Raw genomic sequence first — 26185 nt, 5'->3', positions numbered from 1 at the left:
ATTAAAAGGAAATATTTAATATTAATTTTATATACTTTTTGTTACTAAATTAACATTTTTAAGCTTCTTAAACTCATAGTCGAAGTAAGAAACATTTTTCCTGCTTTCGTGACCCTTATAAGTAGGCTATAGTTTTATTAATATTAACATCAAATAAGTGGACAATATCTTAGCAAAGGCTACTAGAGTTTCCCATGCTAGATCTATATAAACTAGGAGTGCGATAGTTAAATCAAGCGTCATAGAAAAAGGGAGAGAGGAAGAGATAGAGAGAGAGAGTGAGACGTAGAGATGAGACAGAGAGCAAAAGATCCGGCCGTGCGATTCGTTATCATTTGTTTGATGGCGTACAAATTAACATTATGCGACCGTTAGAGTTTTGTTGGTTAATCTTATCACATGAATTTGCAAACAATTAGATAGACATGTATCACACACAGAGCATTTCGCAGTTATCCAGTCATCAGTCCATCAGTCAACCGTCATTGGTAGTGGTCGGTGGTAGTCGAGTAGCCTGTCTGACTGTCGCGACAGTCATGTTTCTAGTGTTCAATTTCCAACAATTTCGACATGGACCTGCGGTGCACAGTGATGAGTGTATATTCCAGAGACATCCGCCATCGACGGCCATCTTCATACTCTATGGATTGGCTGTACCCGTTTTGGCCGCCTTCGGACTCTGTACGAATTTCATCAATGCGGTGGTTTTTATGCGTCCCAAGATGACGCCATCGGCTTTCAGCTATCTGGCCGCTCTCTCCTGGCTAGATTGTGTCTCCTGCACGCTGATCACCTTGACTGCCTTGTCACGTAGTTTTTTCTATGATATACCCTCCTGGATTGGCTACGATTATCAATGGCAAGTGCCGCTCTTTAGCATTAGCACAGGAGCAGCTAATTTGATATTGGCCTGTGTTAGTCTGGATCGATTTCTCTATTTGTATCGCTTCAAGGCCAACAATGGAGCCCCGAAATTCTGTCGTCGCAAGGTGGCACGTTATATGATTTTCGTGGTCATTATCATTTCGATTGCCGTCAATATGCCATATTTTTTTGTCTTCTATGTGGATCCCATTACGGGAGTGTGCCATGTCACTGAGTTCTATTACTCCACGTAAGAAAGCGTTGAAGAATTGCCAAAGAGTTTCTTATTTTTAATTTGTTGATTTATAATTTCTTTAGATTCTATCAGATACACAATTGGTTCACCTTTACACTCTTGGCCATTTGTCCGGCAATATTCTTACTGATTGGCAATACGGCCATCATTTTGGCCTTTCGTCGCTGGACCAAACAGGGCAAGGCTTGCCGTCAGGCCTGCTCCAATGCCAATGCCCAAACCACTAACAAACGATATCAGGTAAGAGAAAAACTGTAGCCATATCATGATAATCAGCATTTTGTTCAATATTAAAAATCTACTTGGTTATCAATTCCAATGGAGATAAATAAATAAATGCCTTGCCATTATAGATAAATATGTAGATATATAGACAGATAAGAATTATGGGCATATTTTTGTTTTTGGCCGCAAGTGCAACTAATTTTAAATAGTTGTAAAAATTTATGGAATATTTTCCCCCATCCCTTTTTCCTCTTTGCTTTGCAGCACCAAATGAAATTAACGATTAGCATTGTGATTGTGATAACTCTTTATATGATTGGAGAACTGCCCGCCCACATGACATCGAGGAAGAGTTCGCTCAATTTGCTATTTGGCGGCGATGCGGACAAAGTGAATACCCAGCTGATGGAGAAATTGGAAGTGATTTGCATCACACTCAATGCTCTGCAGCTGTCCATGAATATTGTGGTCTATGCCGTCATCAATCCCTCATTTATGCCTGAATTTTTCGTATGCCTTCGTGGAGCATCCGATGTTTGCTTTAGCCTCTGTTGCATCCCGGCAATTCGTCGTAGTTGGCATCGCTGTTGGTCGCGCAGGCGGCAGGAGCCCCGAGCCGAGGAGCGTGTGGTTAGCAGCATAACTCCACAACCACTCCCCGCCGATGAGCCACATCAGTGTGGCTGTGAGAGCTGGAGCAGTGATTCCGAATGTCAGAATGGCAAACATTGTCGTGCCATTGTGGGCACATTTGCATTTGTCGACGACGAGGAACAGGAGCCGCAGCAGCCCCATCGGGATCCCGAGATATTCACCACCAAAGCCAGTGGTTGTGTCCAGCTGAAGGAGCCACCAACTGACGAAACAGCTCCGGATGAGGATTCCCTATTTCACTCCAGTTTCATCATGATTAATTAACTTTACGTATTTATTTATTTATAATGTATAACAAAGTAAAAACAAACAAATAGAAAATTAATACGTGTAATTTTTGTAACGTGCAAAGAGACGACGCCAAATCATATTGGAATAGCGTCTCGCTTCCGTTTCATTGCCATTGAAAATGCCGTAATAAGGATCTCCCGGCATAACCTTGTGAATTCGTAGATAGAGAATATTCTTTTGTAGCTCTTTTTGATTCAATTTAATTGTTTCATTATGTTTCAAATTAACTGCCAAATCAATGGTCTTATTTCCCTTCGTCTCTAGATTGACTGGTATTATAGGATCCTTTATCAAATTGGACTCTTCAGCATGCAAGTGCAGCAATAGAATCCCCATGACGAGGTAAGTGAACCAGCAGCGATATATTTTACTCATGGCAATGTTTCACACAAAACTGAATGAACTCTTGATGGAACTCTTACCTCTTACCTCAAACAACTGTGCAAACAATTTCCAAAAAGTTGTCATTATCAAAACAGAAAAGGTAAAATGTGTCTCGTATTTGGACAGAGAAAAACTAGTTTTTTTTTCTTTTGTTTTGAATTTCTAAAACGAAAGTGCAACGGCTACGGAAGCCAGTAAGGTCGAATTGGAGATATCCTTCTATATCTATTTTTGCAACAACTTTTTGACTTAACTTTGGCCTCAAACTTTATAAATTTATTTAATCCATTTGTTTTTTTGATCAAACACTAACGATTGAAAGTTTTAGTCAGCATCAAATAAATTATTTCTACTGTAACTTTCTAAAATCTTTATAATCTAAGAAATTTCAATATAGCAAAGAAGAGTCAAAATTACTCAAAAATTTTACTTTCAAAGGCAAATCATCTTTTTTTTAAACATTTAGCTGAGTTTCATTATAACTTTTAGTTTGAATAGTGAAAAGATCGTTCAATATAACGATATTATTATTACCTAAAAGTTTACCTAAACATACAATAATAAATTGTTTATCGTGTTTATTATAAACGATCTTTTCACTATTCAAAATAATTAGGTAATTAAAATCTAAAAACATACAAGCTGAACGAAATTTAAAGTCTTTTAGATAGAATATATAAGAAATGAAAGATTGATTGGAAATAAGCTATAAAATTCGTTGATTTAAGGCCTTAGAGAAGATGAGTGTGAGATATAAAGATATATAATTCCTTTTAACTAGACTTAGAACAAGATGACAATCTACCAATTGGCCTAAAAATATACAAAATCTCTTTACTTAGACATGATCTTCAGTAGCAACGAATCATAAAAGTGTACGTGTTTCCAAAACGTGCAGTTACCTGAAGAGGATAAATTGATCCGGCCAAATCTGTGCCTTACCCCTTAAAGGTTAATGGCTGAGTGGTTGGTTTTGTTCAAGCGATTTTGCACCATTTATGATATCATTTTCAGGTACATACATACATATATAGTTTTCTTTTCGATTAGTAGGCAGTCGTTGCGACATCAGAATTCTCCTAGAAACAAAAGTTATTTTTGTGGGAACAGTAAAGCAAGAAATATGAGTTCAATTGAGGCGGAAGCCACTATGGATGAGCCGCAGTCTGCGTGCCTTTTCTGTGTGATGGGTGCCGTTTCAGCCATGGTTCTCTCGGCATTGGGAGCTGCCTATGGCACAGCCAAATCGGCCGTTGGCATCTCGGCCATGTCTGTGATGCATCCGGAGTTGATAATGAAATCGATCATACCCGTTGTAATGGCTGGCATTATAGCCATCTATGGCTTGGTGGTCTCTGTCCTGTTGATTGGTTCGCTAACAAAAGTCTATTACAGTTACAAGGGATTCCTGAATTTGGGCGCCGGTCTGGCTGTGGGTCTCTCCGGGATGGCAGCTGGTTTTGCCATTGGCATTGTGGGTGATGCTGGTGTCCGAGCTGCTGCCCAGCAGCCGCGTTTGTTCGTTGGCCTCATCTTGATCTTGATATTCGCCGAAGTCCTGGGACTGTATGGACTAATTGTGGCGATCTATTTGTTTACCAAATGAATAAATAAATGGGAACTCTCTTCTTGGATTTTGGAGTATATTAAGGTTAATCGGTTTAAAATTAGAGTTTTAATGGATAGAACATTTTATCAATGAATGTTAACTGTCCTAAGTGGTAGAGTTTTTGTTCTTAGCACTTAACTTAAAAGCGAATTTGAGTTTAACTTAATCATTTGCCCTGCAATTTGGACAGGAAATCAATGAGAAACTGATGACGTGCTCGTAATTCGGTCTCATTTCGATGCTTAAGCTTCGAGCTCATGCGTTTGATCAAATGGTCACGATCGCGTGCCCCTATCTTCATTTCAATCAATATAATCTTATCCTCCTCCCGTGTCCAGGCGACAGTTGGACTTGCGCTACTATTATTATTATTACTATTGCTACTTAGATTTTTAGTTGTGGAAGCTGCTGACGCGCTGGTCCCGGCTGGAGAGGATTCCCTCTTGAGAGTTGAACCCTGCTGGGCAACTAAAGGCCCCTCTTCCTGAGTAAAGTTGGCCAATGTGGCCACCACATCAAGCTTGTTGTCCTCATCGCTATCGAACTGAGTAGTAATTACATGCTGCGGCGTATTGCCACCACTGCTCACTTCGAGAGGCGCTTCCAAATCCGTTTCATCCATTACAATTGCTGGAAAAGATTGCTGTGACAAGGGCAAGGATATGGAAATCGAGGCATTGCCTCGTGGAGACTCTGGAAGAAATTCTTGATCTTCATCTTGTGTATCCATTTCGATTTTACATGTTGTGGGAGTTGGCGTTCTGGCTGTTTGCTTAGCCTGCGCTATAATACTTATGCTGGCCTTTGAATCGACATCCTCGCGCACGTTATCCTGGTCAATAAGGGAACGTAAACGCTTGGCACATTCAATGGCTGGCGAAATTACAGCCGGTTGCGGTTGAATCGTCTGCTGCTGCTGTTGCTGGGACTCATGTATGACCACCATGGGAGTGAGATTATAGCGAGGACGTGTCAGAGGAGATTTTACTTTCTTATTCGGTGATTTGCGTTTCTCATTTTGCGATATATTGTGGCCTCCCAATGGTGGCAAAGGGCTGACTCCGCATCCGGTTTGCCTGCGTGGCGATGTTTCACCAAAATGGATGGCCGTTTTCTTAGCATTCGGATGATGTTGACTATGATGACCGACATTGGGTGTGCTGGTGGTGGCATTGCCCATATTTTGACTACCATAGAGACTGGCATTTAAACGGAAGGCATGAGCCCGCAGTCCCAGTTCATCGCACATCTCGATGGAGGAGCAACTGTTGTCCTCGTCGCCTGTGGTGTCTATTACCAGCGAACGACTGGCTTCATCTTCATTGTCATCGCTATCCGCCGACAGGGCCATGCCAATGAGTTTCTCTCCCTGCGTCCGTATGCCGTGTATACAAGCTGTCGGTCCCGAGGCCATTGAAGGCATATCATCATGATTCTGTTCATTGTAAATACTAGCTGCCATAAAGGATAATTTGGCGGGCAACAAAATCTTTGAACCATAGAATATTCGTCCGTTTATGTAGCGCAATTGGCAGGCCGGCGTCTTATCCTTAGTGGGCGCCAATGGTGCATCCAGCAGATCAATAACCATCTCTGTAAATTCACCCGTTGTATTATTCTGGACCTCATGCATATTGACTGTCTCCACCGGTGGCAATATTCTCTTTGGCGGCTTGGCCTGGGGAAATTGCTGGACAAACCAATCGATCAGAAATTGATTACCCTTCAGCAATGGCATTATCCTATTCTCCACCTTTTTCATGCTGACACTGGGCAACTCGGCCAGTTCACTCAGGCATGCATAGATCTTACGGATCTGTGCCGGTTGCTTACAAAAATATATATTCAATTTATTTATGAAATTATGAGCATTTGTAATCATAAAATGCTCGAAGAATTTTCCCAATTCCGCCGCTTCAGCAGGCAAAAGAAAATTGAGGAAAACCTCAGCCAGTTCAGGCAGATCGGGTAACAAAAGCTTCTCCACTTTCTGCAGAAGAGATGTAAAAGTAAATTAATTAAATATTAAATGGTCTTTTAAATATTACTTACCAAATAAAGATCAGCCACCTTATCCTTTTTGGGATCAAAGTTTTGCAATAATTTATTAAATTTCTGACAATCATCCAGACGATCGGCATTCAGGAGAGCCTCTTCCACCTTATCATAAAAATTGTGGGCAAAAACTGCAATAAAAATAAAAGTTATTTATATATGTTTGTCTATGGATTTATTTTTGAGTGTCTGCAACTCACTGGCATCTTTGCGATTGGCTTCATTACGGCTATCCGGTTGAAGCATATGACGTAGCATCTCCTCCTGCCGATTGGCTTTGCGATTCCTGGCTGTTTCTTCATCGATTCGCGGCCTTTTCTGTTGCGTAGACTGGACTTTGGTGCGGCAAAACATTTTCAGATCCACAAGGAGATGTGTGTACAGTTCGAGGGCTACAAAGTGTCTGTAATAGACTTGCACAGACTGGGAACGGGCGTGGATGGATAGTTTATTTTGCAGGTAGTCCAAGTACGAGTGAATTAGGGCCTGGCAACGTTTCTGGAATTTCTGACGTCGACGTTGACGCAAATTGTACAATCGTGAACGTCGGCGTCTCTGTGAGACTTTGTCGCCTCGCCTACGACGACGTCCTTGTATTTTGGGCTTAAATATGCAAAACCGACAATCCTTGGCCGATTTATGGCTGTCGTTTGTGGTGGAGGATATTGATGCAGGTAAAAGGGTCGCCGCCTCCTCGAATTCGACGGCGTTGGGCTCTTCCAATTCGGTAATCTGTAATGCTTGTGAATCCGGATCGAATCTAAAGTTAATAGCAGGCGGAGCATCTGCATCTAATGGTGGCGGAGGCGGTGGTAAAGCCAATAAACTGCAATTGCTTGCATTGTCCAAACAACGATTGATTGTCAACACATTGTCGGCCAAGCTACCACTGGATTGAAAAGGCACAGACACCCCAGCCCCTAATCCCACTCCACCAATGTCGGCGCCAGCACCGAGCACAGTTGTTCCACCCCCAAAGACGTAATTAACATTAATAGTGAGGGATGAAGGATTCGAGCGCCGTTTGGACTTTGTTCGAGTGCTTGAGGTTTTTGCTGTTGCTAGCGTTGCCTCCTTGGCCTGCTTTTCTCGTGATTCTGTAGCGCTGCCATCTGCTGGTGCGGGGATTGTTGCCTCTCCCAAACTCTCGGGTAATAGCAAATCCTCGCCAACTGCTTCGCGCACAAATTCCAAATAGGATTCACTTGCCAAAGATGACACCTGTGGCGGTTTTGTAGTGCGCTTGGCACGTGCAGTTGTCCACTTTTTCTGCAAATAACCAAGATTGTGAATTTGAAGAATTGTTTGCAATTATTTTGTAAACAACCCCACGGAAGCAACAAACAACATCTATCGATAGCCAAGCCAAGTGGTTTCTATCGATTTGCAGAAATTAACGGAAAATTAACATAGCTAGAAAATTAACCACAAATGAATTGCTAACTTTAATGATTTTAAAACACATTTAAAATGATTTAAATAGCAACAAATTAGTAATTTAAGTAGATATGCCTAAATCGAAATATTATTCTTGTTGCTATTTACAATTTGAATACCATAAAAAATCCGCTAAACCAACAGCACCGGCTCTTAGAGTTTTATCGATAAGCCTATCGAATTTTACTAGCTCTTTTCGCATTTCTAAAGCAGGACAACCTGACCACGTCACGGAGAAAGAGAAATCAAAATCGTTGTTTTGCATTCCATAAACAATCTTTTAAAACACGACCAAAATGAGCAAAGTAACATTTAAGATTACACTGACGTCGGATCCCAAGTTGCCGTTCAAAGTGTTAAGTGTACCAGAGGGCACGCCATTTACGGCCGTATTGAAATTCGCTTCGGAGGAATTTAAGGTGCCAGCGGAGACGAGTGCCATTATAACAGACGACGGCATTGGGATTAGTCCACAGCAGACGGCTGGCAATGTGTTCCTCAAACATGGCTCAGAACTGCGACTCATTCCCAGAGATCGCGTTGGTCACTAAATTTTTGTTTACTGCTCCGCTTCTTCTGTCCATCTAATTGAGATTCCTCTACAATAAATAACGAAAGTGACACTCACCTGCAAGTAAAATTTCCAACCACTGGGTAATTCTTGGTAACGTTCTCTGGGCGTCTGTACTTGTCCATTGTGAAAGCCAAGCAGCACATGCTTAATTGGTGGGGCTCGGCCATAATCAAAGTAATATTTCACTGGATTATACTGTTCCATGGCACGCAGTTCGTTAACCTTAAAGAATACACGTCGTCCCTCCTTGCCATGGATCATATCCTTGGCAATACGCATGCAGGAAACACGTACCGGATCGGCTTTCTTCCGTAGTGGCTTCTTGGCTGCACGTATGGCTCCTATATGCTTCTCTAGACCCATGGCAATCAGTTGATACTCTGTTGGAGCATAGGCCGTAAATGCAACTATCCGTGGTTGGAATGCCATGCGCGGCAAATACTGTGGGTACATGAAAACCGTGCTGTCCAGCATGAGGTTCATAATGCGTGGAGCAAGTCGAGGCACCTGTCGAGCATTTCCGTCACTAGAATGGGGAAACAGAAATCAGTTTAATCAGATCAAATCCATTATTCGCCCAAACTTACGTCAAATCTGCCTCTTTGTTGATGAACTCCATCATTTTGGTATTCTCCTCCTGGTAAGCATCGTCATTCAGATCCTGCTCCCACTTGTGAATCAGTTCTATAGCACCCGGAAGGTTCCAGGCTTGGAATGAGGCATCTTTGGAAGACTTTCTATGCAGTTCCTCGAGCATTTCCTTTGGCTTCTTGGCCAGGTGATAGAGTGTAGGATGCGAGTATGTTTGTAGGAAATTCTGGGCCAGCAACTGGGTATGAATGCGCAACTGTTGCTGGAGTATATCGTGCTGGTCCTGAGTGAAACCCATTAGATTGGACGGCGGTTCCACAGGTGGAGGCGGCATGTGTTTTAGATTCTCAAATTCCTCTTCATATTCGGAGTAAATGTGTTTCCTCACGGAGATGTACTCATAGGTAAAGTTGGTGTCATACGGCTTAGTATAACGACCTGGACTAGATTTACCATTAGTCTGGTCAAGCGGGGCCACTGGCTGTTGGTAATCCTGGGCTTCCTGTGCAATGTATTCCTCGCGAGGACATGGTCCTCCAGTTGCTATAACCTTGGCCAGTTGGAAACAATTGGGCTGACCGGGCAGTGGTACAGCAATCAATTCAGGAGGCTGACCTAAATCGTTTGTGGAAATGTTTATAATCTGTCCGGGATTTATGGAATTGGTAATGCTTGTATCTGCCACAGGAACAGGCAACAACATCCTATTGTTAGAGCTTGGTGTGGACATGACATTGGGTTGAAAAGATTCCAATTCGGAACAGGTAGACGTCATCATGGTAGCCGCTGGATTATCGAAATCAATTTGTCGCGTAACCTGATCAATGGGATTGGGATTGACCTGTACAAGTGGCTGGATTTCTAGAGGCATATTCTCTTGTAACATGGCGCAAGGCATTGTCTTGGAGTCCGCTTCTTCTAGAAATTTTTGAGGTGTCCCGAGTTCTATGGAATCCAAGGAGATTCCTTCTTGAAGAAGTCCAGCAAACAATTCGGAAACCAAATCGGTTAACTCTTTTTTTGAAATATTTGCATCACGTAGTTCCTCGGCATCGGTATATTCCGCATCGACATTATCATTAGCCACATATTCTGGATCATTAATTGGATCATCATCGTCGCCAACAAAACTATTGCCTATGGAAGAGAAAACAAACATTAGAAAAATTTACCGTTTAGAAATAACATTAACTTACTCAGCGGCTTATTGAAATCGTTGAGGAACTGCATCCACTCGGTATCGTTGGCAGTCATTTCATACTCCAATATATCGCTCTGCTCCACATCCGGGGGCACAAACTCCGATTGTAAGTCCTCAATTGTTGTCTGCTGCAAGCACAGTTTGGAACGTGTCCGTGTGGCTATGCGATGATCTTCCCCAATAGCTAAATTCCCTGGCGGATCAAAAGGAACCTTGAAGCAACCGTCAGCTGTAAATTTTACTGGAGATTCCTCCATGGCGGCAAGAGGCGTCTGGGGCGTATTGGGGTTCGAATCAAAGTCCGAGGCAGTTGTGTTGCCTTCATCATCAGACTGAAAATCAAAGCAAGAATATTTCAAGAGAATATTTTTTATAAATGATTGTGCTACCCACATGGAAATCATCCTCCTTGAACGTATATTCCTCGTCCTCCTCATCCGATTGCAAATCCTGACTAATCAGGGCCTCGAGTCCATCTGTAGGTGTCTCATTGAGGGGCGGCAGTGTAATGTTAGGCGTACAGTTCAGTTCCCTGGCCTTAGCCCGGGTCAACTTGGGAACCGATGGCGTATCTGTTATAATGATGGCGCTGCGTCGCTCCTGCTCCACTTTCTGCTTGGCCACATCATCCTCCCCCTTAAGGGTGACCAGAGCCAGGACATGTTCATTGCGCACTACACTCCTCACCGAGCTTGTGGAGCTCTCCTTGGCCACCTTCTTTAGCCGGCGGTCTATTTCTTTAACGTCGTCAAAAGAATTATTCTCGGACAGTTCCGAATCCACGCTTTGTCGTCCACGCTTGCGACCACGACGGGGCGTCGAGCTGGTACTCCCACAGCTCTCTGATTTCTTGCAGCTGTTCGGCATGATCAGAGAGCATCGAAAATTTATGAAAACTTTTACGAATTGTCATAAACAAAAGTTGGTAAACTAAAACCAGTGTGTACACAAAATGCCGCCACAATGCAGTTATATTGTTATCGATAGTCCCAAAGAATCGATTGTTCCGGCAATCGATAACATTGTGATTTTTGTTAGAGATGGAAGCATGTTAGCAAATTTTTCTCGTTTTGTGTTTTCAAAAAATTACACGGGACCATATCTAATTGTAATAGTTTATCAAACAGAGTTCGAAAAAAAGCATTGCATTGCTTTAAATGTCACGTAGAATTCACCCAAACGACGAGATCTTTCACATATGACTGAAGCAAAAACACCGAGATCCAAGCTAATTGCTCCATCGAAACGGAATTGCAGAAATTAATTGTTACAGGTAAGCACCCGGCTTGGAATGCCAAGGGTGAGAAAAATGAATCACATGGCCAAATGACTTCACCCTTTCATTACCACTACTTGCAGACACGGCCACAATGACATTAAAAGTGACTAAGCTGGCTTTGGCCAGTCGCCTCATCGTACTTACAGTCCAGCTGCTGGCCAATTGGATGGTACCAGATCATAAGCCAGATGTCTTTCGTATGCCTCGGGGAAATGGAGACGGTTGGAGCAATGCTTCTGCCACACCGGCATTTCCCTGGCTGGACAAGTTAATAGAGCATTGCCTGGGTGGATTAAGGCACTGGGATGGTGAATATTTTCTACACATTGCGAATAATTTGTATTCATATGAGAATACGCTGGCGTTTTATCCACTTTATCCGGTGCTAGTGCGTCACGTGGCACAAGCATGCCTTCATTTAGGCGTTCCCCTCTCACAAGAGAGTCTTACATTGCTAATTGCTGTGATCCTGAACCTCTGGCTGTTCTGTGAATCGGCGAATCTGCTGTATCAGCTAACCCAAAAGATATTCGGTGATTCCAACAAGAGTTGGTATGCCGCACTCATATATTGCTTCAATCCGGCCACAATTTTCTTCAGTGCTACTTACTCGGAGCCTCTGTTCGCCTATGCCAGCTTCTATTTAATGCTGGAGTGTGTCAGATCTCGAAGCGGAAAGGGATTCCGTTTGCCTAGATTGGGTCTGGCCTTAACAGCTTGCTTGCTGTGCCGTTCGAATGGCTTACTGACCCTGGGATTCCCCATTTATTTCTTCGCACGCCATTTGATACTGTCGCTCGGTTCTAGTCACTACTGGCAGGTGATAAGAATGACTCTGACTGTGGTGTTGGCCCTAGCTATTCTACACACGTATTACTTCTACATTTACCGCCTGTATTGCCTACCTTCTGTCACGGTGGAGCATCCTCAACACATTCTGGACTACGCACGCGAACGGAACTATCTAACATCTGGCCAAGGATCGGCAGGTTCACCGTGGTGCGCTTACACCCTACCTTTTCCATACACGTATGTGCAATCTCATTATTGGGATGTGGGCTTTCTTCGCTATTACCAATGGAAGCAGTTGCCCAATTTCCTACTAGCTCTGCCCATGCTGATATTCATGCATTGGCACTGCTTTGATTACCTGCGGGACATCGTGGCTCGCATTTTGCCAAAACTGAATCCAAACACTTATCGGGATTTCATCAAAGATCATTTAACGTTGCCATTCGTCCTTCATGCGATCTTCTTGACTGTCATCTGCACTCTGTATATCCACATTCAAGTTACCACCCGGCTTTTGGCATCAGCCACACCCATTTTCTATTGGTTCGCGGCCGATCACATGCCCAAGACATTAGCGCAGCTGTCCATGCGTTCCAAGGCAGGAGCATTACTTATCTGGTGCATGGGCTATGGTCTGATAGGAACCGTTCTGTTTAGCAATAATTATCCCTGGACATAGTAGAATTGTGTGAAAACGGGATGAAAGCTGCCATAGAGACTGGACATCCGCAAGGAAGACTTTAATTTTGTAGAATGTAAATATTTTTATAACACTTTGACACCACCAAAACAACAAATTGAATTTGTTTTAGTCTGAATTTGAAAGCGAATTAAAAATGAATTATTTAATTATGAATTTGGCGCCAAGGTTTTATCTGGGTGTGACCATATTAGCGATACAACGTTCGATAGATTATCACACTCTGTCTCGACTCCCGCTCTCATCTCTAATCAGCTGTTTAACCCAAACAGAGAGTTTTGTTGTGCGAATTTGTTTTACTTTTTGAACAAAGGGCGTTATCCATTAGGATTGCCACCAAGATGGAGCAGCTTTCGGGTGTGATGATCATCATCATCATTAGTGGCGGAGTTCTCACCTTCTCGATGCTGTTCATATTCGCCAAGCGACAAATCGTTCGATTCCAGCTGCGAGGACGTCGTGGTCCGCACGTCCAAGTGGGTAACGATGCCAAGAAGGCGCTACGCCGCGAGATTGAACGCAGGTTGGATTGTATACAAAAGATAGCACAGGAACCAAAGCTACTGTGGAACGATGCCGACAAGTACATAGTGCAGCCTGAGCAAGAGGAATCACAACGGCCACCCTATTACCACCGCATGAAGGCCGTGGATGATGTGAAATTGTTGGAATCGGAAATTGCTCGGGCTGATGGCAGCACACGGCATGCCCATGAGAGTTTAAGGGCTTTTCTGTTGACCACCTTGTCGGTGACTCTCAATGGAGCCGGGCAACGAATGATTCATCAGTATTGCGATATGTACGAGCACGCTCGTCATGATCCTAACGAGTTTGGCAAGGATGAATATGAGGCCTATCATCATTTGTTGCTCAAGCTGTTGGAGGCGTAAGTTCGAGTGAAACTTTTACTGGTTATCCCATTATTTTTACCCCACACTTTCTAATGTTTCACAGAGCCAAACAGCTGAAGAACTATAATTCGAGAAAGGCTTCTCCTGCTCGTACTCCACGCAAGCAGACCAAGATGCATTCACTCTTGGATCCTGCACGTCTAAGACCTCCACCACCCACGAGTGAGAATGTGCCGCCTAGTAGTGAGCTAACTGCTGGACAACATGCCAAAGTCAATATGACTCTGGGCCTACAGGGTGGTAGTGTGGGTGGCATCACCGGGGGCGCAACTGTGGGTGAGGATGAACTTGCCACTAATCCGTTGCATTTGCAGCCAACCGCTGAAAGGGATCTCATTATACGGAACCGCATAAAGACTCCAACACTCGATGACATTGTTGTTGATGCCGATCATCATCAGAATGCCGGAGAGGTGGGAGGCATCAGTGGTATCGATCAGACGGTAGAGAATGAGATTATGAGTATCTCGTCAGTGCAATTTCAGAGAAACTCCAGTAATGTCTAACAATAAGCCAAAGTCACACAGATTTAGTTATAGCTTACAATTTAATTCTTTAAAATTTAATAATATGCATTATAATATCAGTAGTAATCTAATCGTATTCTTTCTAGATCGAGAGTTTTATTTTAATTCTTTTTTGTTGGATCCTTTTTATCGCATTTCTTCTTTAGAGCGGCCTCATCACATTTCTTCTTTAGAGCGGCCTCATCACATTTCTTCTTTAGAGCGGCCTCATCGCACTTTTTCTTTTGCTCTTGTTCCTCGCATTTCTTTTTCAAGGCCATTTCTGCGCATTTCTTTTCCTGTTCCTCTTCTTCGCACTTCTTTTTAAGAGCTGCCTCCTCCTCGCATTTCTTTTGCTGCTCCTTCTCCTCGCACTCCTTCTTCAGCAACTTCTCGGTACACTCGTCTGCTATTTCGGTGTATCTCAGAAGATCATAGAGACGGCAGGAATAACCAGTCTCATTGTCGTACCAACTGATTAGCTTAACAAAGTTGTCATTGAGGGCAATGCAGGCCTTGGCATCGAAAACAGAAGAGAAACGCGAACCATTAAAGTCAGTGGAGACTGCCTCCTCCTCGGTATAGCCAAGAATTCCCTTCAATTCACCCTGAGAGGCTTGTTTAACTGCCTTCTTGATGTCATCCAATTTGGCTGCTTTGCCCAAACGACAGGTAAGATCAACTACCGAAACATTTGGCACCGGCACTCGAAACGCCATTCCCGTGAGTTTGCCATTCAGATCAGGAATGACTTTACCCACCGCCTTGGCAGCTCCTGTGGCAGCGGGAATAATATTAGACATACCGCTGCGTCCATCACGCCAGGACTTGCTGCTCGGCCCATCGATAATCTTCTGGGTGGCAGTAGCCGCGTGAACTGTGGTCATCAAGCCCTCAACAATCTGGAATTTCTCATGCACAACTTTGGCCAAGGGAGCCAGACAATTGGTAGTGCAGGAAGCATTCGAAATGATTTTCATATCGGAGGTATATTTATCCAAATTAACGCCGCACACAAACATCGGGGCATCCGCGGAGGGTGCCGATATAATCACCTTCTGGGCCCCACAATCCAAATGAACCTGAGCCGCCTTCATGGTAGTGAAACGACCAGTACATTCCACCACAGTCTTAACACCCAGATCACCCCATTTCAGCTTCTTGGGATCGGCCTCTTTGAACAGCTTGATCTTCTTACCATTTACAATTAGAGTGCTGCCCTCCAGGGCAATCTTTTGATTATAAACGCCGTGAGTCGAATCGTGACGCAGCAAATAAGCCACATACTTGGGATCCATTAAAGGATCATTGATTGCCACCACTGCTGTGCTCGGGTCCTTGCGCATGAGGGCATGGCGCAAAAATATGCGACCAATACGTCCAAATCCATTGATAGCTATTCCACACATGTTTGCCAGAAATTTGGAATAGTTCAAATCGAATCGATAAAAATGCAAAAAAAAAAAATTAAGAAAGATTTTTTTTTTGTAAGCTAAATTTTATACATCCGATAGCTAGTAATAGGAAAACACTACTAAACTTATATGCTTGGCTGATCAAACATATCAAATCAAACAATGAACTGAAAGTCAACAGTTACTATGTATATACATATACTAAATTTAAATGTCAAAACAATAGAATCAGAATTTTCTCGTTTTGAAAATCTAGAAAAATTGCTTTAATCAGTGGTATGTAATTGTATATGTATAGATATTTTATTTCTTACATGTTTGGTTTAACCCTTTATAAATATTTTTCACTTATTCTCTAAAATATTGAGAACAATATAAACCATTAGTCAATAAATTCGGTAGTACGATTAAGTTACAAGAATTATTTTTAGCAAGTCTGAATATTTGTCCTGCCCCAAAGGGCCCTAAAAAGTATGCTACAAATTTGTTTACTCACAGCCGCCGCATAATTAACTTGCCAAAAGGCTGCATAAAGCAACCAAAAAAAAAAAGAAAAGAAAATTCCTCAAAATAAACCAAGACAACACCCAGAAAAAGAAACTGCCAACTATGCCAGATTCTTTATTCGTTCGTTTTGTTGTAGCAAAATTGCAGGCAATATGGTGAAGAGAAAAATGTTAAAAAAGAGGCAAAGATATTTTAAAGCACACCCAGACAGCAGCCGTTGTTCCATTGGGTAATTACATTTAAATTTTCAACAAAGCAAAGCATAAAAAACGGGTATACACTATTTTTAATAGTTACTAGTTGAAATAAGGTTTAAATACAAAACTCATTGACTTTATATTTTTTGAAGTGAACTAACTTAAATTAAAGTATTAGAGGAGTGAAACTTTTTTAACTAGTTTTAGGTTCGAGGGTGTTGTTGATTCCATCTAGGCTGTGTTTTTGTGGAAAATTGTGCTCAGCTGCTAGATAAATTTTCTGTTGAACTTTGCAGTTTCCTGCGGACCAATCTATGCAGGTCATTGTGGCAGAATCGCAAACTGAGCTCAAAGCTATTTTCCTCCTTTAGAGGCTAGTTGGGTTGCGGGTTCTCTTTTTCTCTCCATGTGTGTGTGTGTGTTCTTTGTGTGTGCTCTGTTTTGTTGGACTATCGATGGGAATAGACGCCCACTACCCAAACAAACACACTAACAGAAGCGTTCATATAACAAACATACATATATATTTGTATATATGTACGTATGTATGTATGGACATGTGTCGGTGCGTATAAATCAATCGAATGTGGCCACCTGCCAAGCTCTGAATAAAATTCAAATACCCAAAAACCATTACCATTACCCACCATTTGGTCCCGCTCTCTCTCTCCCCCTCTTTCTTTCGTTTCAGGCCCATCAGTTGCCTATGCTTCGTCGACCATTACTCACCTTTTTATCCTACACCTTAGTCTCCTCTATATATCTATATACTTATGTTACCTACTCTGCCTTCATGCATATCAGATGACGAAGGCAAAAGTACAAATTTCAATTCCTAGGAGGGACAGTCAAAATACATACTTTGGTGTATGTATGACTTTGCTGGAAATAATTTGAATTGAAGTCTTACCTTCGCCTAACATTTATGAGGCTTTGACAACTTAACTTTAGTTGAGAACTTTTCTTGGCTGGCAACATGTTGCTGGCCACTTTCTGGCAACATTCTTCAACGCCCACGCTAAATGAAATTGAAGAGAAAATTTCACAAGCAAAAATCACTCTCGCTCTCTCTCCAGGTTCGCATTGTGGTGAATTGTGGTCCTGTCCTGTGTTGAAGTCAAAAATTGGGGCCCGTGTCTGATTACGAAATTGTTGCAGCAAAACTACAGACTAAGGATAATGCAGTGAATGCAATATATGCGCATTTCCACATAAAAGTCTGCGAGGACGTAAAAATCTTAAAGTTAATAAAACAAGTTTGTTATAAATGCACAAAATTTCTAATTTTAATTAGTTAAAGGATATTTTTTATCCAATTGAATATACATCTATTAAGCTTCAAAGATGAACAATAATTTCTTCGACAGGCATTGTTCAACTCTTTTTTAATTCTTTTCGGGATGGTTTTGGTTTGATATGTACAACCAAAACAACGACACACTTTTTCACTTTCAAAAGTGAATTAGTAGATCAAGATAACATTTCAGTCGAAAGCTTATCCAACCTCAGAAAGTATATATATATTTTTGATCAGCTTAAGCTTTTGATGAGATTAAGTCTGTTTTTAAATATTTCCACGCCCCCAAATTAGAAAAAATCAATCAAACTTAAATAAAAATGAAAATTTATTTATTTGAATTTAAATTATTTATTTTTAATGCAAGAAACTTACAATTGGTTTGACAAATTGTTTAATTAATTTCATTATAAAAGTTAAGATGTATACACATTTTTATATATTTGTTTATTTGAATATTCTTTTTTTAATTCAAGAGATTTACAATTGTTTCTAAAAATTTGTATTTTGTTCAATTAACTTAATATTAGATTTTGTTTTTATATATGTAATTAGCTCTGTAGACTGCATAAGAGAATATCGTTCATTACTATCTGAGAATTTCCAGAAAAATTTAATTAATATTTTATTATAATTAAAAATGATTGATGTGAAATTATAAGAAATATGAGTGATAAAAATTGTCTAGATCATCATTACAGATCCTTTTAGTGTAGTTGTCATTATTTAAGTATTTACAATCACCAAACAATTCAAAAGAAGTTACTTTTTCCGCATATGGCTTAATTTCATCAAAGGATGTTTCTCGAATTTCCAATTGCATGGCCCACAATGTATATGGGCTTAAAAAGGCAATATTTTTATGGATTTTTTCCCAGGAATCGTTATACATAATGGGATTGTTAGTTATCTTGTTGTTTGCAAATGAATATTTGATTGAAATAGTTCTATCCATGGAAAAGTAATAAATTTTTTGTTCACATCGATAATAATTGTTGCCCAACATTTTAAGATTTACTGAAAATTTATTGATGACTTGATTAAACTCAGTTGCAATAGTTTCGTTGTCTAAATTAAAACGAATTCCAATATTTTTAAATTTTACAGCATTTTTTTGGTTACCATTAATGATATCAGCTTGGACTAAAATTTCATTACCATTAAACAAATTACGAATCAAATCATTATCCTGCCATTTATAGAACACCACATTTTCTTCATTTATCATAAAATTATCTTGATCTCTATGATTTGAATTCATTAGATTGAGGCGACTTTCTAGACTTTCAATTTGTTCAACTATTTTATTTATTGTTACATTCGTATTGTTTATTTGCAGTTCACTGGGACCATCCAATTTATGAAATTCTTCAAAAGAATGTGGAAAGTATTTTTGTTTATAAGATTTTACTGCCGTTTCGTATCTTTCTAAAATTAAATTTGATTTAATTAAACCTTTTAATTTTCGAATGGTATTGGCATAATTTCCAACATCTTCGAATACATTTACATTGGCAAGGGATGACATGTATTTAGTCAGAGTTAAACTGTCGGCATACGAATCGATGCGATCGTAAATATCAATTAAAATTTCGATACTTTCTTCCATCCGAGATATTGATCTTTGAAGATCATTCTCTATAACAAAACCATTTGTCATTTTTTGAAATAAAACTTTTGCGTCTCTAAATATTTGTTGAATTTGCATTTTTCTAAAATCAAGTTCAAAGTGATGTTTTCCTGCTAAGTTTTCACTCAATGAATTACTAAAATTTTCTATGTTCTTAAGTTCCGGTAACATAATATTGTGCACGTTAATTTCCATTTGTTTTAGTATCTCTAATTCATTTTCACATTCCTTGATTCTTTCATCTGTAACAATTTTCTTAATGTCATTAATTGCACTGGCAGTAATATCCATTGCATTTACAATTTTGATTGCCCTGTTAACTAATTGCACTCTTTTATCAATTTTCGCCTCATCGTGTGGTTTATTTTTTTGTATAACAGATTTTTTCTCATCTAATATTTTGTTAAGATTATCTCGTTCCGCCCTTATATTACTAAATCTTTCTGGATTATTTATATCCTCATTATTGATTAATTTTTCTATTTCACTTTTCGAATTTTCGATTCCTATTTTTATGTCCTTCATATTTTGATCATCTGCATTATGTTTTATATATGTATGAAAGTCTCGATCTATATCATTTAAATCTGTTAGAATAGAAAGTTTTCCAGATTTTAGTGTTTCAGAAACTTGTCCTAAAGACGATCTTAGTGCTGAAGTCGTGGTTGGTAACAAGTTATTTGTATTTGGCACTAAAAGGGATTCTGCCATTGGTAAAGCGATTGATGCTGCCGCAGCGAACGGTGTGAAAATTGTTGCTATTCCTGCGACAATTTTTAAACCTGCAAATATTAGAGCAACTGCTTGAGCATCACGAATTTTTTGCTTATTTTCTAGCGTTATATTTTCTTTTGTCTGAATTTCCGTTAAAAGTTGATACATATTATCTTCAATTTTTTTGGCATTTAGTTTTATTTCGGGAATAATGTGATTTTCGATTATGTATTGTGCGGATTCAATTTTCCGGTATAGTGAAGAATTGTATTCTGATTGATACTTTTGAATTGTTTCCGTTTGTTTGATTTCTTTCAAATTATTTATATGCATTTTCGTTACTCGAATAAATTGCAACAAATCAAAAACTGTATTTTGATTGGCATTATTTTTAAAAGCGAAAATTTTACTGGATACTGTGATATACAAATAGCGCAGTATTTGTTTTTCTTCTGGTGTAACATTATCTTTGTTAGTTTTGATATATCCATCAATTCTATATTTTAGGGATTGCAAAATAGAAATATATAATATTTTGTCCTTTCTCAAAGTAGAATAATTTTCTTCTATGTTTTCTAATTCTATTACAAAGCATTGGGCATTATATAACCTTTTAATTTTGTCACTTTCCATGAAACTATTTGAAAGATTTATTAAATGTTCCCTCATTAAGGGAGATATTAATATTGATTCTCTCGCAAAAGATATAAAGCGATTAATTATTTCGCATTTATTGGAAAAATTCAATGTTTTTGTTTCCTTCATGTTTCTTTTGTTGTAACCATCAATTCCATTAGAGAATTGAATTGTAGCTACTGAGTTTTTCACAACATAACGACAACACGACGTACTGGATCCCACATTATAGACGGGAAAATGAGTGGCTTGGTACGTAATTGATACATTTTCTGTAGCGTTTCCACCTTGACCGCCCTTACCGCTCGCTCCAACAACACCTAAAAATAGAAAAGATTAACATTTGTAAATAAAAACAAAACTAATTTAAAAACCTTGTTCTCGACGGATGTTGATTACTGGTGTTTCTATTAATCCAACCACATCTATTTCTCCAAAATTACCAGGTTTTCCTCCAATCCCTCCATCTCCACCATTTGTTCCATTTTTTCCCGTATCCGTACTTTTTTTACCACATTTGTCGTTTCCCCGTTCCATAAAGCAATAAACCGGTTCACGAGTGTCTGGGTTTGATCCATAAAAACCTAAATAAGAAAAAAGATGTCGTTCTATATTTTTATTGCTGACGGAAAATTGGTCAGAATTGCAATTACCGTTACCACCATTTTGACCTGGACTGCCATTACCTCCGACTGACACAATATTTAGTTGTTTAGTATTCATAAAAAGTCCTACCCCAAAAAATGCACCGCCCGATTCACCGGGTAATCCTGGTAGTCCCGGGGTTCCATTTTCAAATTCATTGCGGCCTTGTACAGCTGTATCGGGGATATGTACTTTTCCATTTAACCCCCTCAAAACTATTGAAACATTTCTTTCTACCCTCCAGATTGGAGCAATTATAGAAAATTTGACGTCTTGTCCTTCTTTCAAAATATTCGCGTCAAAATAAATTCCATTTAATGCAAATATTTCAATTTGATTCGAATAGTGCCAACAAGAATACTTAATAACTTGACTAATCTTAATGTTGTTTCCTTTTATTGTGAATTTGCCACTATCACAAATATTTTGGCTGTAAATTTCATAATCTAAGAAATGTTTTTTTAACAAAATGAATCTTTGTATTTTACTAAAATTTATTTCTTCAATATTCTGCAATCTTTTGCAAATTGTTTCATTTTGAAGAATTCCTAAAAATTCAAAAAACTCTGTTTTTGACATATCAACCGCATAATTTTTATTGGCTAATATTTGCCAATTATCAGCATCTTTTTTCGTTAATAATTCGTATAAATCTAATAAAAATTTATACCATATTTCCGTTTCAAACAAATATGTTAGCAAATCATCAATTTCATTTTTTATTGTCGTCTGCATTGAAGTCATGTTGTGATTATCATTAATTAACTTTTTGAGAAAAGTATTAAGTTTTAAATAACTTACAATTTTGTTTAAATTAACAACATTAAAGTTCAATTTTAAGGCACTTGAAATAAAAACATCTACGCCTGAGACAATGTCATCAAATTTGGTTATTGCTGTTCTATTAAATGTGGACAATGCCAGATTAATGTTATTATAAAATTGTTGCATTTTGAAGATTCCATTCTCGTTAGTTTCATAAAACTGTTTAATTTTTTTAATAAAATGTATCATTTTCTCAATTATATCAATGTCAATAATGCCAATGTTACTGCGAACAAGATTTTGCGATTTATCCGATAGTGTGTAGAAGAAATCTGTTTCATTTGTTTCGATTAAAGGCATGTTTTTAATCATTGTAGTCAATCGTTGGGCTTCAGCTACGAAAATTGGCATATCTTGCACTTTTCCGGCCCTTTCTACTTTACGAAATATTGCGATTCTATCAGTTGCATTTGCCAATAAATTTTCAACGATCATAATTACTCCTCGGTCGCTCTCATCATTTTTTTCGTGCAGTCCGATTAGAGTTTGATTTAAAAATTTCGCAACTTCCGCAATAATTTGGGAATCCGGAATTAATTCTCCTTCTTCTCGGATATTCTCAACTTTTGATACGAGTAACGTGATTGCATTCCGATATTTTTCAGGGTTTTTCATTAATCTGGTTATTTGCATTAAAAAATTATGAAATTCGTTTCTTTGTCCTGCATTAGTTTCCACAGACCATGCATTCACGACAAATACAAAATTAATCGAATGTGATTTTTTCAGCAGCTTGTCTATGAAGTATGTAGTTCCGATATCGGACAACACACCTCTGGTATCCTCGAAGCCAGGATTATCCACGTATGTCAGCCCATTCACCCGATCCTCAATTATTTCGGGCAAAGAAGTTTTTGATTTGCCTGTTATTTCACCAATTTTCTGATTATTATCGGAAAAAATATATTTGCCTGGTCCCGTTCGTTTTGTCTTTAATTTTTTATCAACTAAAAGTTTAATTGCTGTCGATTTACCGGCTCCAGTTATACCCAAAAATAGAGTTAAATTTGTATTTTCTTCCACAAAAAATGTTTTTTCGCACGTTTCAATATACTGAAAAACACTCATTAACGACGAATCCTCGATGGCGTTTGATGAAGCGAAAATTTTCAACTCCGTTTGGATTGTCATTATTGTCAAAAATATTATGAAAATCTTCATCTTCACGATGATATTGATTGTAGCACACAGATAATGAAATTAACATTAGTTTTACATTTAAAATAAAAGTATTTAAAACTTTTTTTGTAGCCAGTAACACGATGAAAAATAATTACAAGGTCACACGAATAACAGTTTTTTACCTCATACCCAATTCCCACTGACGACCATCCACCATCTTTTTGGGGGATGTTGCATAAGGCCCACACGATACATCTCGGGCATCAGTTGGGATTAGAGATGGGCATTGGCCGTGCCGTGCCTATTTAATACAATTACCTGTTGGGCCGTGTTGAGCTCCTTTCGAAAAATTACCGTGTTTTACCGTGTCAAAGTTTAGATGCACGGTAGGCACGGCAGAACCACTGTCAAGATTTTCAATTGAATTATAGCAGTATCGATAAGTAAGCTTGTTTGTCAGCTTGATCTGTAGGATTTATTGATGTATCGCACAATTTATGATCACGGATTTTTACTTAAGTTTTTTTTTTTTATCGTTTAATATATATTTGTTGAATCTACTGTTAAATTAGAGCCTAACAACAAGTTTGAGATATTTTTCTTAGTCTAGTACTTAAGATAAATCCTGGGGATTTTGCAGGCGGCCCTAATCACTTGTTATTGGGTTGGTCTGTCATTTCTTTTAAGACGAGTTCTATTATTAGTTCGCGTAAGGGAATTGGCAAGAACATTTGGGTGTGCATCCAGTTTCGCAGAATACTTTAGTTGTTGACTACCTATTTCAGATTTTACTTAAGTTAACTACATAAATTTGGTATCAAACGAAAGAGAAAAATTCCACGAGCACAACCTTAAGTGCGCCTTTGAGATTTATTATGTAGTTTTTGTGTAATTAACAAAAGAAAAATAATGTTTTTAGCGGGATTATAGCTTAAAATAGCGGTAAATATTTACTTAATCTACTCAAGATTTTAATGTTGAAAAGTGGAAAAACGGCGTAAAACTAGATTTCAGTGTTGGCAAATGCTATTTTTTATTTGGCGCGTTGATATTATAGAACATGCTACACCCCCAAAGAGATGGTGATGGTCGGCAAAGAGATTCTTGTATAACCTGTTACCGGAGTGTAAGGGTATACAAAATGTGGTTTTGTCCTGGGTTAAAGACAAAAATTGAAGAAAACGTATTTATATTACGTCATATTTATATTACGTCAATAAAATGTATATATATGTATGTATGTGTTGAGGATTTTTATTGAGTTTTGACGTAAAAAAAATATGATTTTAAACTCGATTCCTGTCTGCCAGGGTCTCAGGATGTTTGAGTTCAAATCGCAAAACACAAAAATAAAGGAAACTAAATTGTGTACATTTAATGGAAACGAAAAAGGAAACGGAAACGTAAACGTAAAATCCAATGCAACTTTGTTGTTCTTGTTATTTTGTCGTTAGCTTTACGTAAAATTTATGCGTAAAACTTTAAAATTGAAATGGCAAGAACAACAACAATAACTGCAACCATAAACTTTTGCATTAAAAATAGCATTTAAAGTGGAAACTTATGATCAAAAGCTAGAGCCTTCCGCTCCTTGTCTAGGATAGTTTTTATGAATTCCACAAACACAGCAACACACCAACACACAGACAGTGTCAGAGAAAGTTGCTTAGATGAAAAAAAGTGTTTATGAGCTGCTGAAAGCTTAACTTTAAAAATTGTGCAAAAATTGTAGAATAAAGTTATAACTCCAAGGAACACTAAACTTAAACATGTAGAAATTACTCTGGACTAAGTACTAAATCAAATGGGTTTAAGCCATTTAAAGAGTAAAGAGGAACTTATTTTCCATAATTAGTTATATTGTAAAAATAAATGAAATTCCTTTCGCCTGCAGCTGTGATTTTTATGTTAATTATTTTTTCTACCCATTTTGTTTAAGTAAAAAGTGGCGGACTTGCCCTTGGGCTACATTTGGCTCTGGGCCTCGGGCGGTGAATAATGGCAATACTTAAGAGAAAATCTGTTGAAACTGTTAATAGATAATACATAAATTCAAACCTTAAATGTTTTTTTAAGCAGTTAGTTTCTTTTGAAAAACAGTCAAAGTGTTAACGACTTTAAGGAGTCAAAGGTGTTGCCCTGAATGCTAAAGGAGATTGAAATATTTTGAGATAACAAAAGGAAAACCGCTAGCCGAACAAACAAAAGGATGGAGCTCCTAGTAAAGTTTAATTCAGGCTAAATTTTAAACGTTGTGTCGTCCTAGAACATCCCCAACTTTAAGTCGTTTTCATATCAAATGTTCAATTTCCCTAACTTTTCCTCTAAACTACTTAAGAGTTAAGAAATTAAATCTTATGTAAATGTAATTATTTGCGAGTTTGATTAGAGCTTGCAGATACTAGACTGTTTGGCATGGCCAAGCTTAACTTTTCAACTAATTGGCTAGGTGGTTAGTTTGGCCAAAAGTTTGTTCTACCTTTTATATATACATACACATTTTTTTTTTTTTTTTGGCAATTTTGTCTATTGAAATAACATTTCATAAGCCTGTGCAGTAAAAGTTCCAAGGCAAATAGAGACAAATTTCCGCAAGAAGATGCAAATTCAAATGAAATTCAAAGCAAACTTTTGACACAATTCCCATTTTTGGCATTGATTTGTTGGCAAAGATTTGGAGTGTGTACAGGTAACTCGGTTGCAGAAGGCGAACTAAATGCAGATTTATATCTGCAATGGCAATGCAATGGATAGCCTGCATCGAATTGATTTTTGTTTCTTTGGGTAGGACTGGGGGAGGTAACTTTATGGGGGTTCCCTTTCTGGTGATTTAATTTCAATTGCTGGCAGGCAGAAGGCATTCCATGT

The 26185-nt window shown here is 38.8% G+C and overlaps 8 protein-coding genes across 8 annotated transcripts; 5 read left to right on the top strand and 3 right to left on the bottom strand.

The window, feature by feature from the left end:
- The first annotated feature begins 278 nt into the window (after window positions 1-278).
- On the top strand, window positions 279-2263 carry LOC6640486. The gene is made up of 3 exons (XM_002063615.2): window positions 279-1114; window positions 1183-1360; window positions 1610-2263. The coding sequence occupies exons 1-3, from the start codon at window positions 426-428 to the stop codon at window positions 2261-2263; spliced, it is 1521 nt and encodes a 506-aa protein (XP_002063651.1). The 5' UTR covers window positions 279-425.
- Window positions 2264-3703: 1440 nt separating this feature from the next.
- LOC6640487 (V-type proton ATPase 16 kDa proteolipid subunit) lies at window positions 3704-4308 on the top strand. The gene has a single exon (XM_002063616.4). The coding sequence runs from the start codon at window positions 3798-3800 to the stop codon at window positions 4278-4280; it is 483 nt and encodes a 160-aa protein (XP_002063652.3). The 5' UTR covers window positions 3704-3797; the 3' UTR covers window positions 4281-4308.
- LOC6640489 lies at window positions 4304-11100 on the bottom strand. Its single transcript, XM_023182008.2, has 7 exons — window positions 10535-11100; window positions 10137-10473; window positions 8937-10077; window positions 8404-8875; window positions 6539-7607; window positions 6336-6469; window positions 4304-6273 (listed from the first exon to the last, which is right to left on the bottom strand). The coding sequence occupies exons 1-7, from the start codon at window positions 11006-11008 to the stop codon at window positions 4450-4452; spliced, it is 5451 nt and encodes a 1816-aa protein (XP_023037776.1). The 5' UTR covers window positions 11009-11100; the 3' UTR covers window positions 4304-4449.
- On the top strand, window positions 7975-8415 carry LOC26529108 (ubiquitin-fold modifier 1). The gene has a single exon (XM_015178890.3). The coding sequence runs from the start codon at window positions 8072-8074 to the stop codon at window positions 8324-8326; it is 255 nt and encodes an 84-aa protein (XP_015034376.1). The 5' UTR covers window positions 7975-8071; the 3' UTR covers window positions 8327-8415.
- A 119-nt stretch (window positions 11101-11219) lies between the features above and the next one.
- On the top strand, window positions 11220-13009 carry LOC6640098 (GPI mannosyltransferase 2). The gene is made up of 2 exons (XM_002063619.4): window positions 11220-11414; window positions 11501-13009. The coding sequence occupies exon 2, from the start codon at window positions 11512-11514 to the stop codon at window positions 12889-12891; it is 1380 nt and encodes a 459-aa protein (XP_002063655.1). The 5' UTR covers window positions 11220-11414; window positions 11501-11511; the 3' UTR covers window positions 12892-13009.
- A 142-nt stretch (window positions 13010-13151) lies between these two features.
- On the top strand, window positions 13152-14416 carry LOC6640099 (protein C1orf43 homolog). Its single transcript, XM_002063620.4, has 2 exons — window positions 13152-13798; window positions 13867-14416. Exons 1-2 carry the CDS (start codon window positions 13254-13256, stop codon window positions 14327-14329), a joined length of 1008 nt encoding a protein of 335 aa, XP_002063656.1. The 5' UTR covers window positions 13152-13253; the 3' UTR covers window positions 14330-14416.
- On the bottom strand, window positions 14352-15887 carry LOC6640100 (glyceraldehyde-3-phosphate dehydrogenase). The gene has a single exon (XM_002063621.4). It carries the CDS (start codon window positions 15736-15738, stop codon window positions 14452-14454), a length of 1287 nt encoding a protein of 428 aa, XP_002063657.1. The 5' UTR covers window positions 15739-15887; the 3' UTR covers window positions 14352-14451.
- Window positions 15888-20051: 4164 nt separating this feature from the next.
- On the bottom strand, window positions 20052-21643 carry LOC124459988. The gene is made up of 4 exons (XM_047009951.1): window positions 21379-21643; window positions 21100-21309; window positions 20700-21045; window positions 20052-20157 (listed from the first exon to the last, which is right to left on the bottom strand). The coding sequence occupies exons 1-4, from the start codon at window positions 21446-21448 to the stop codon at window positions 20052-20054; spliced, it is 732 nt and encodes a 243-aa protein (XP_046865907.1). The 5' UTR covers window positions 21449-21643.
- Between the last annotated feature and the right edge of the window lie 4542 nt (window positions 21644-26185).

The sequence above is a fragment of the Drosophila willistoni genome, assembly GCF_018902025.1.
Source record: "Drosophila willistoni isolate 14030-0811.24 chromosome 2L unlocalized genomic scaffold, UCI_dwil_1.1 Seg196, whole genome shotgun sequence".
Taxonomy (NCBI): Eukaryota; Metazoa; Arthropoda; class Insecta; order Diptera; family Drosophilidae; genus Drosophila; species Drosophila willistoni.
The sequence above is the reverse complement of the archived record's forward strand: the minus strand, read 5'-3'. Positions and strand labels throughout refer to the sequence as shown.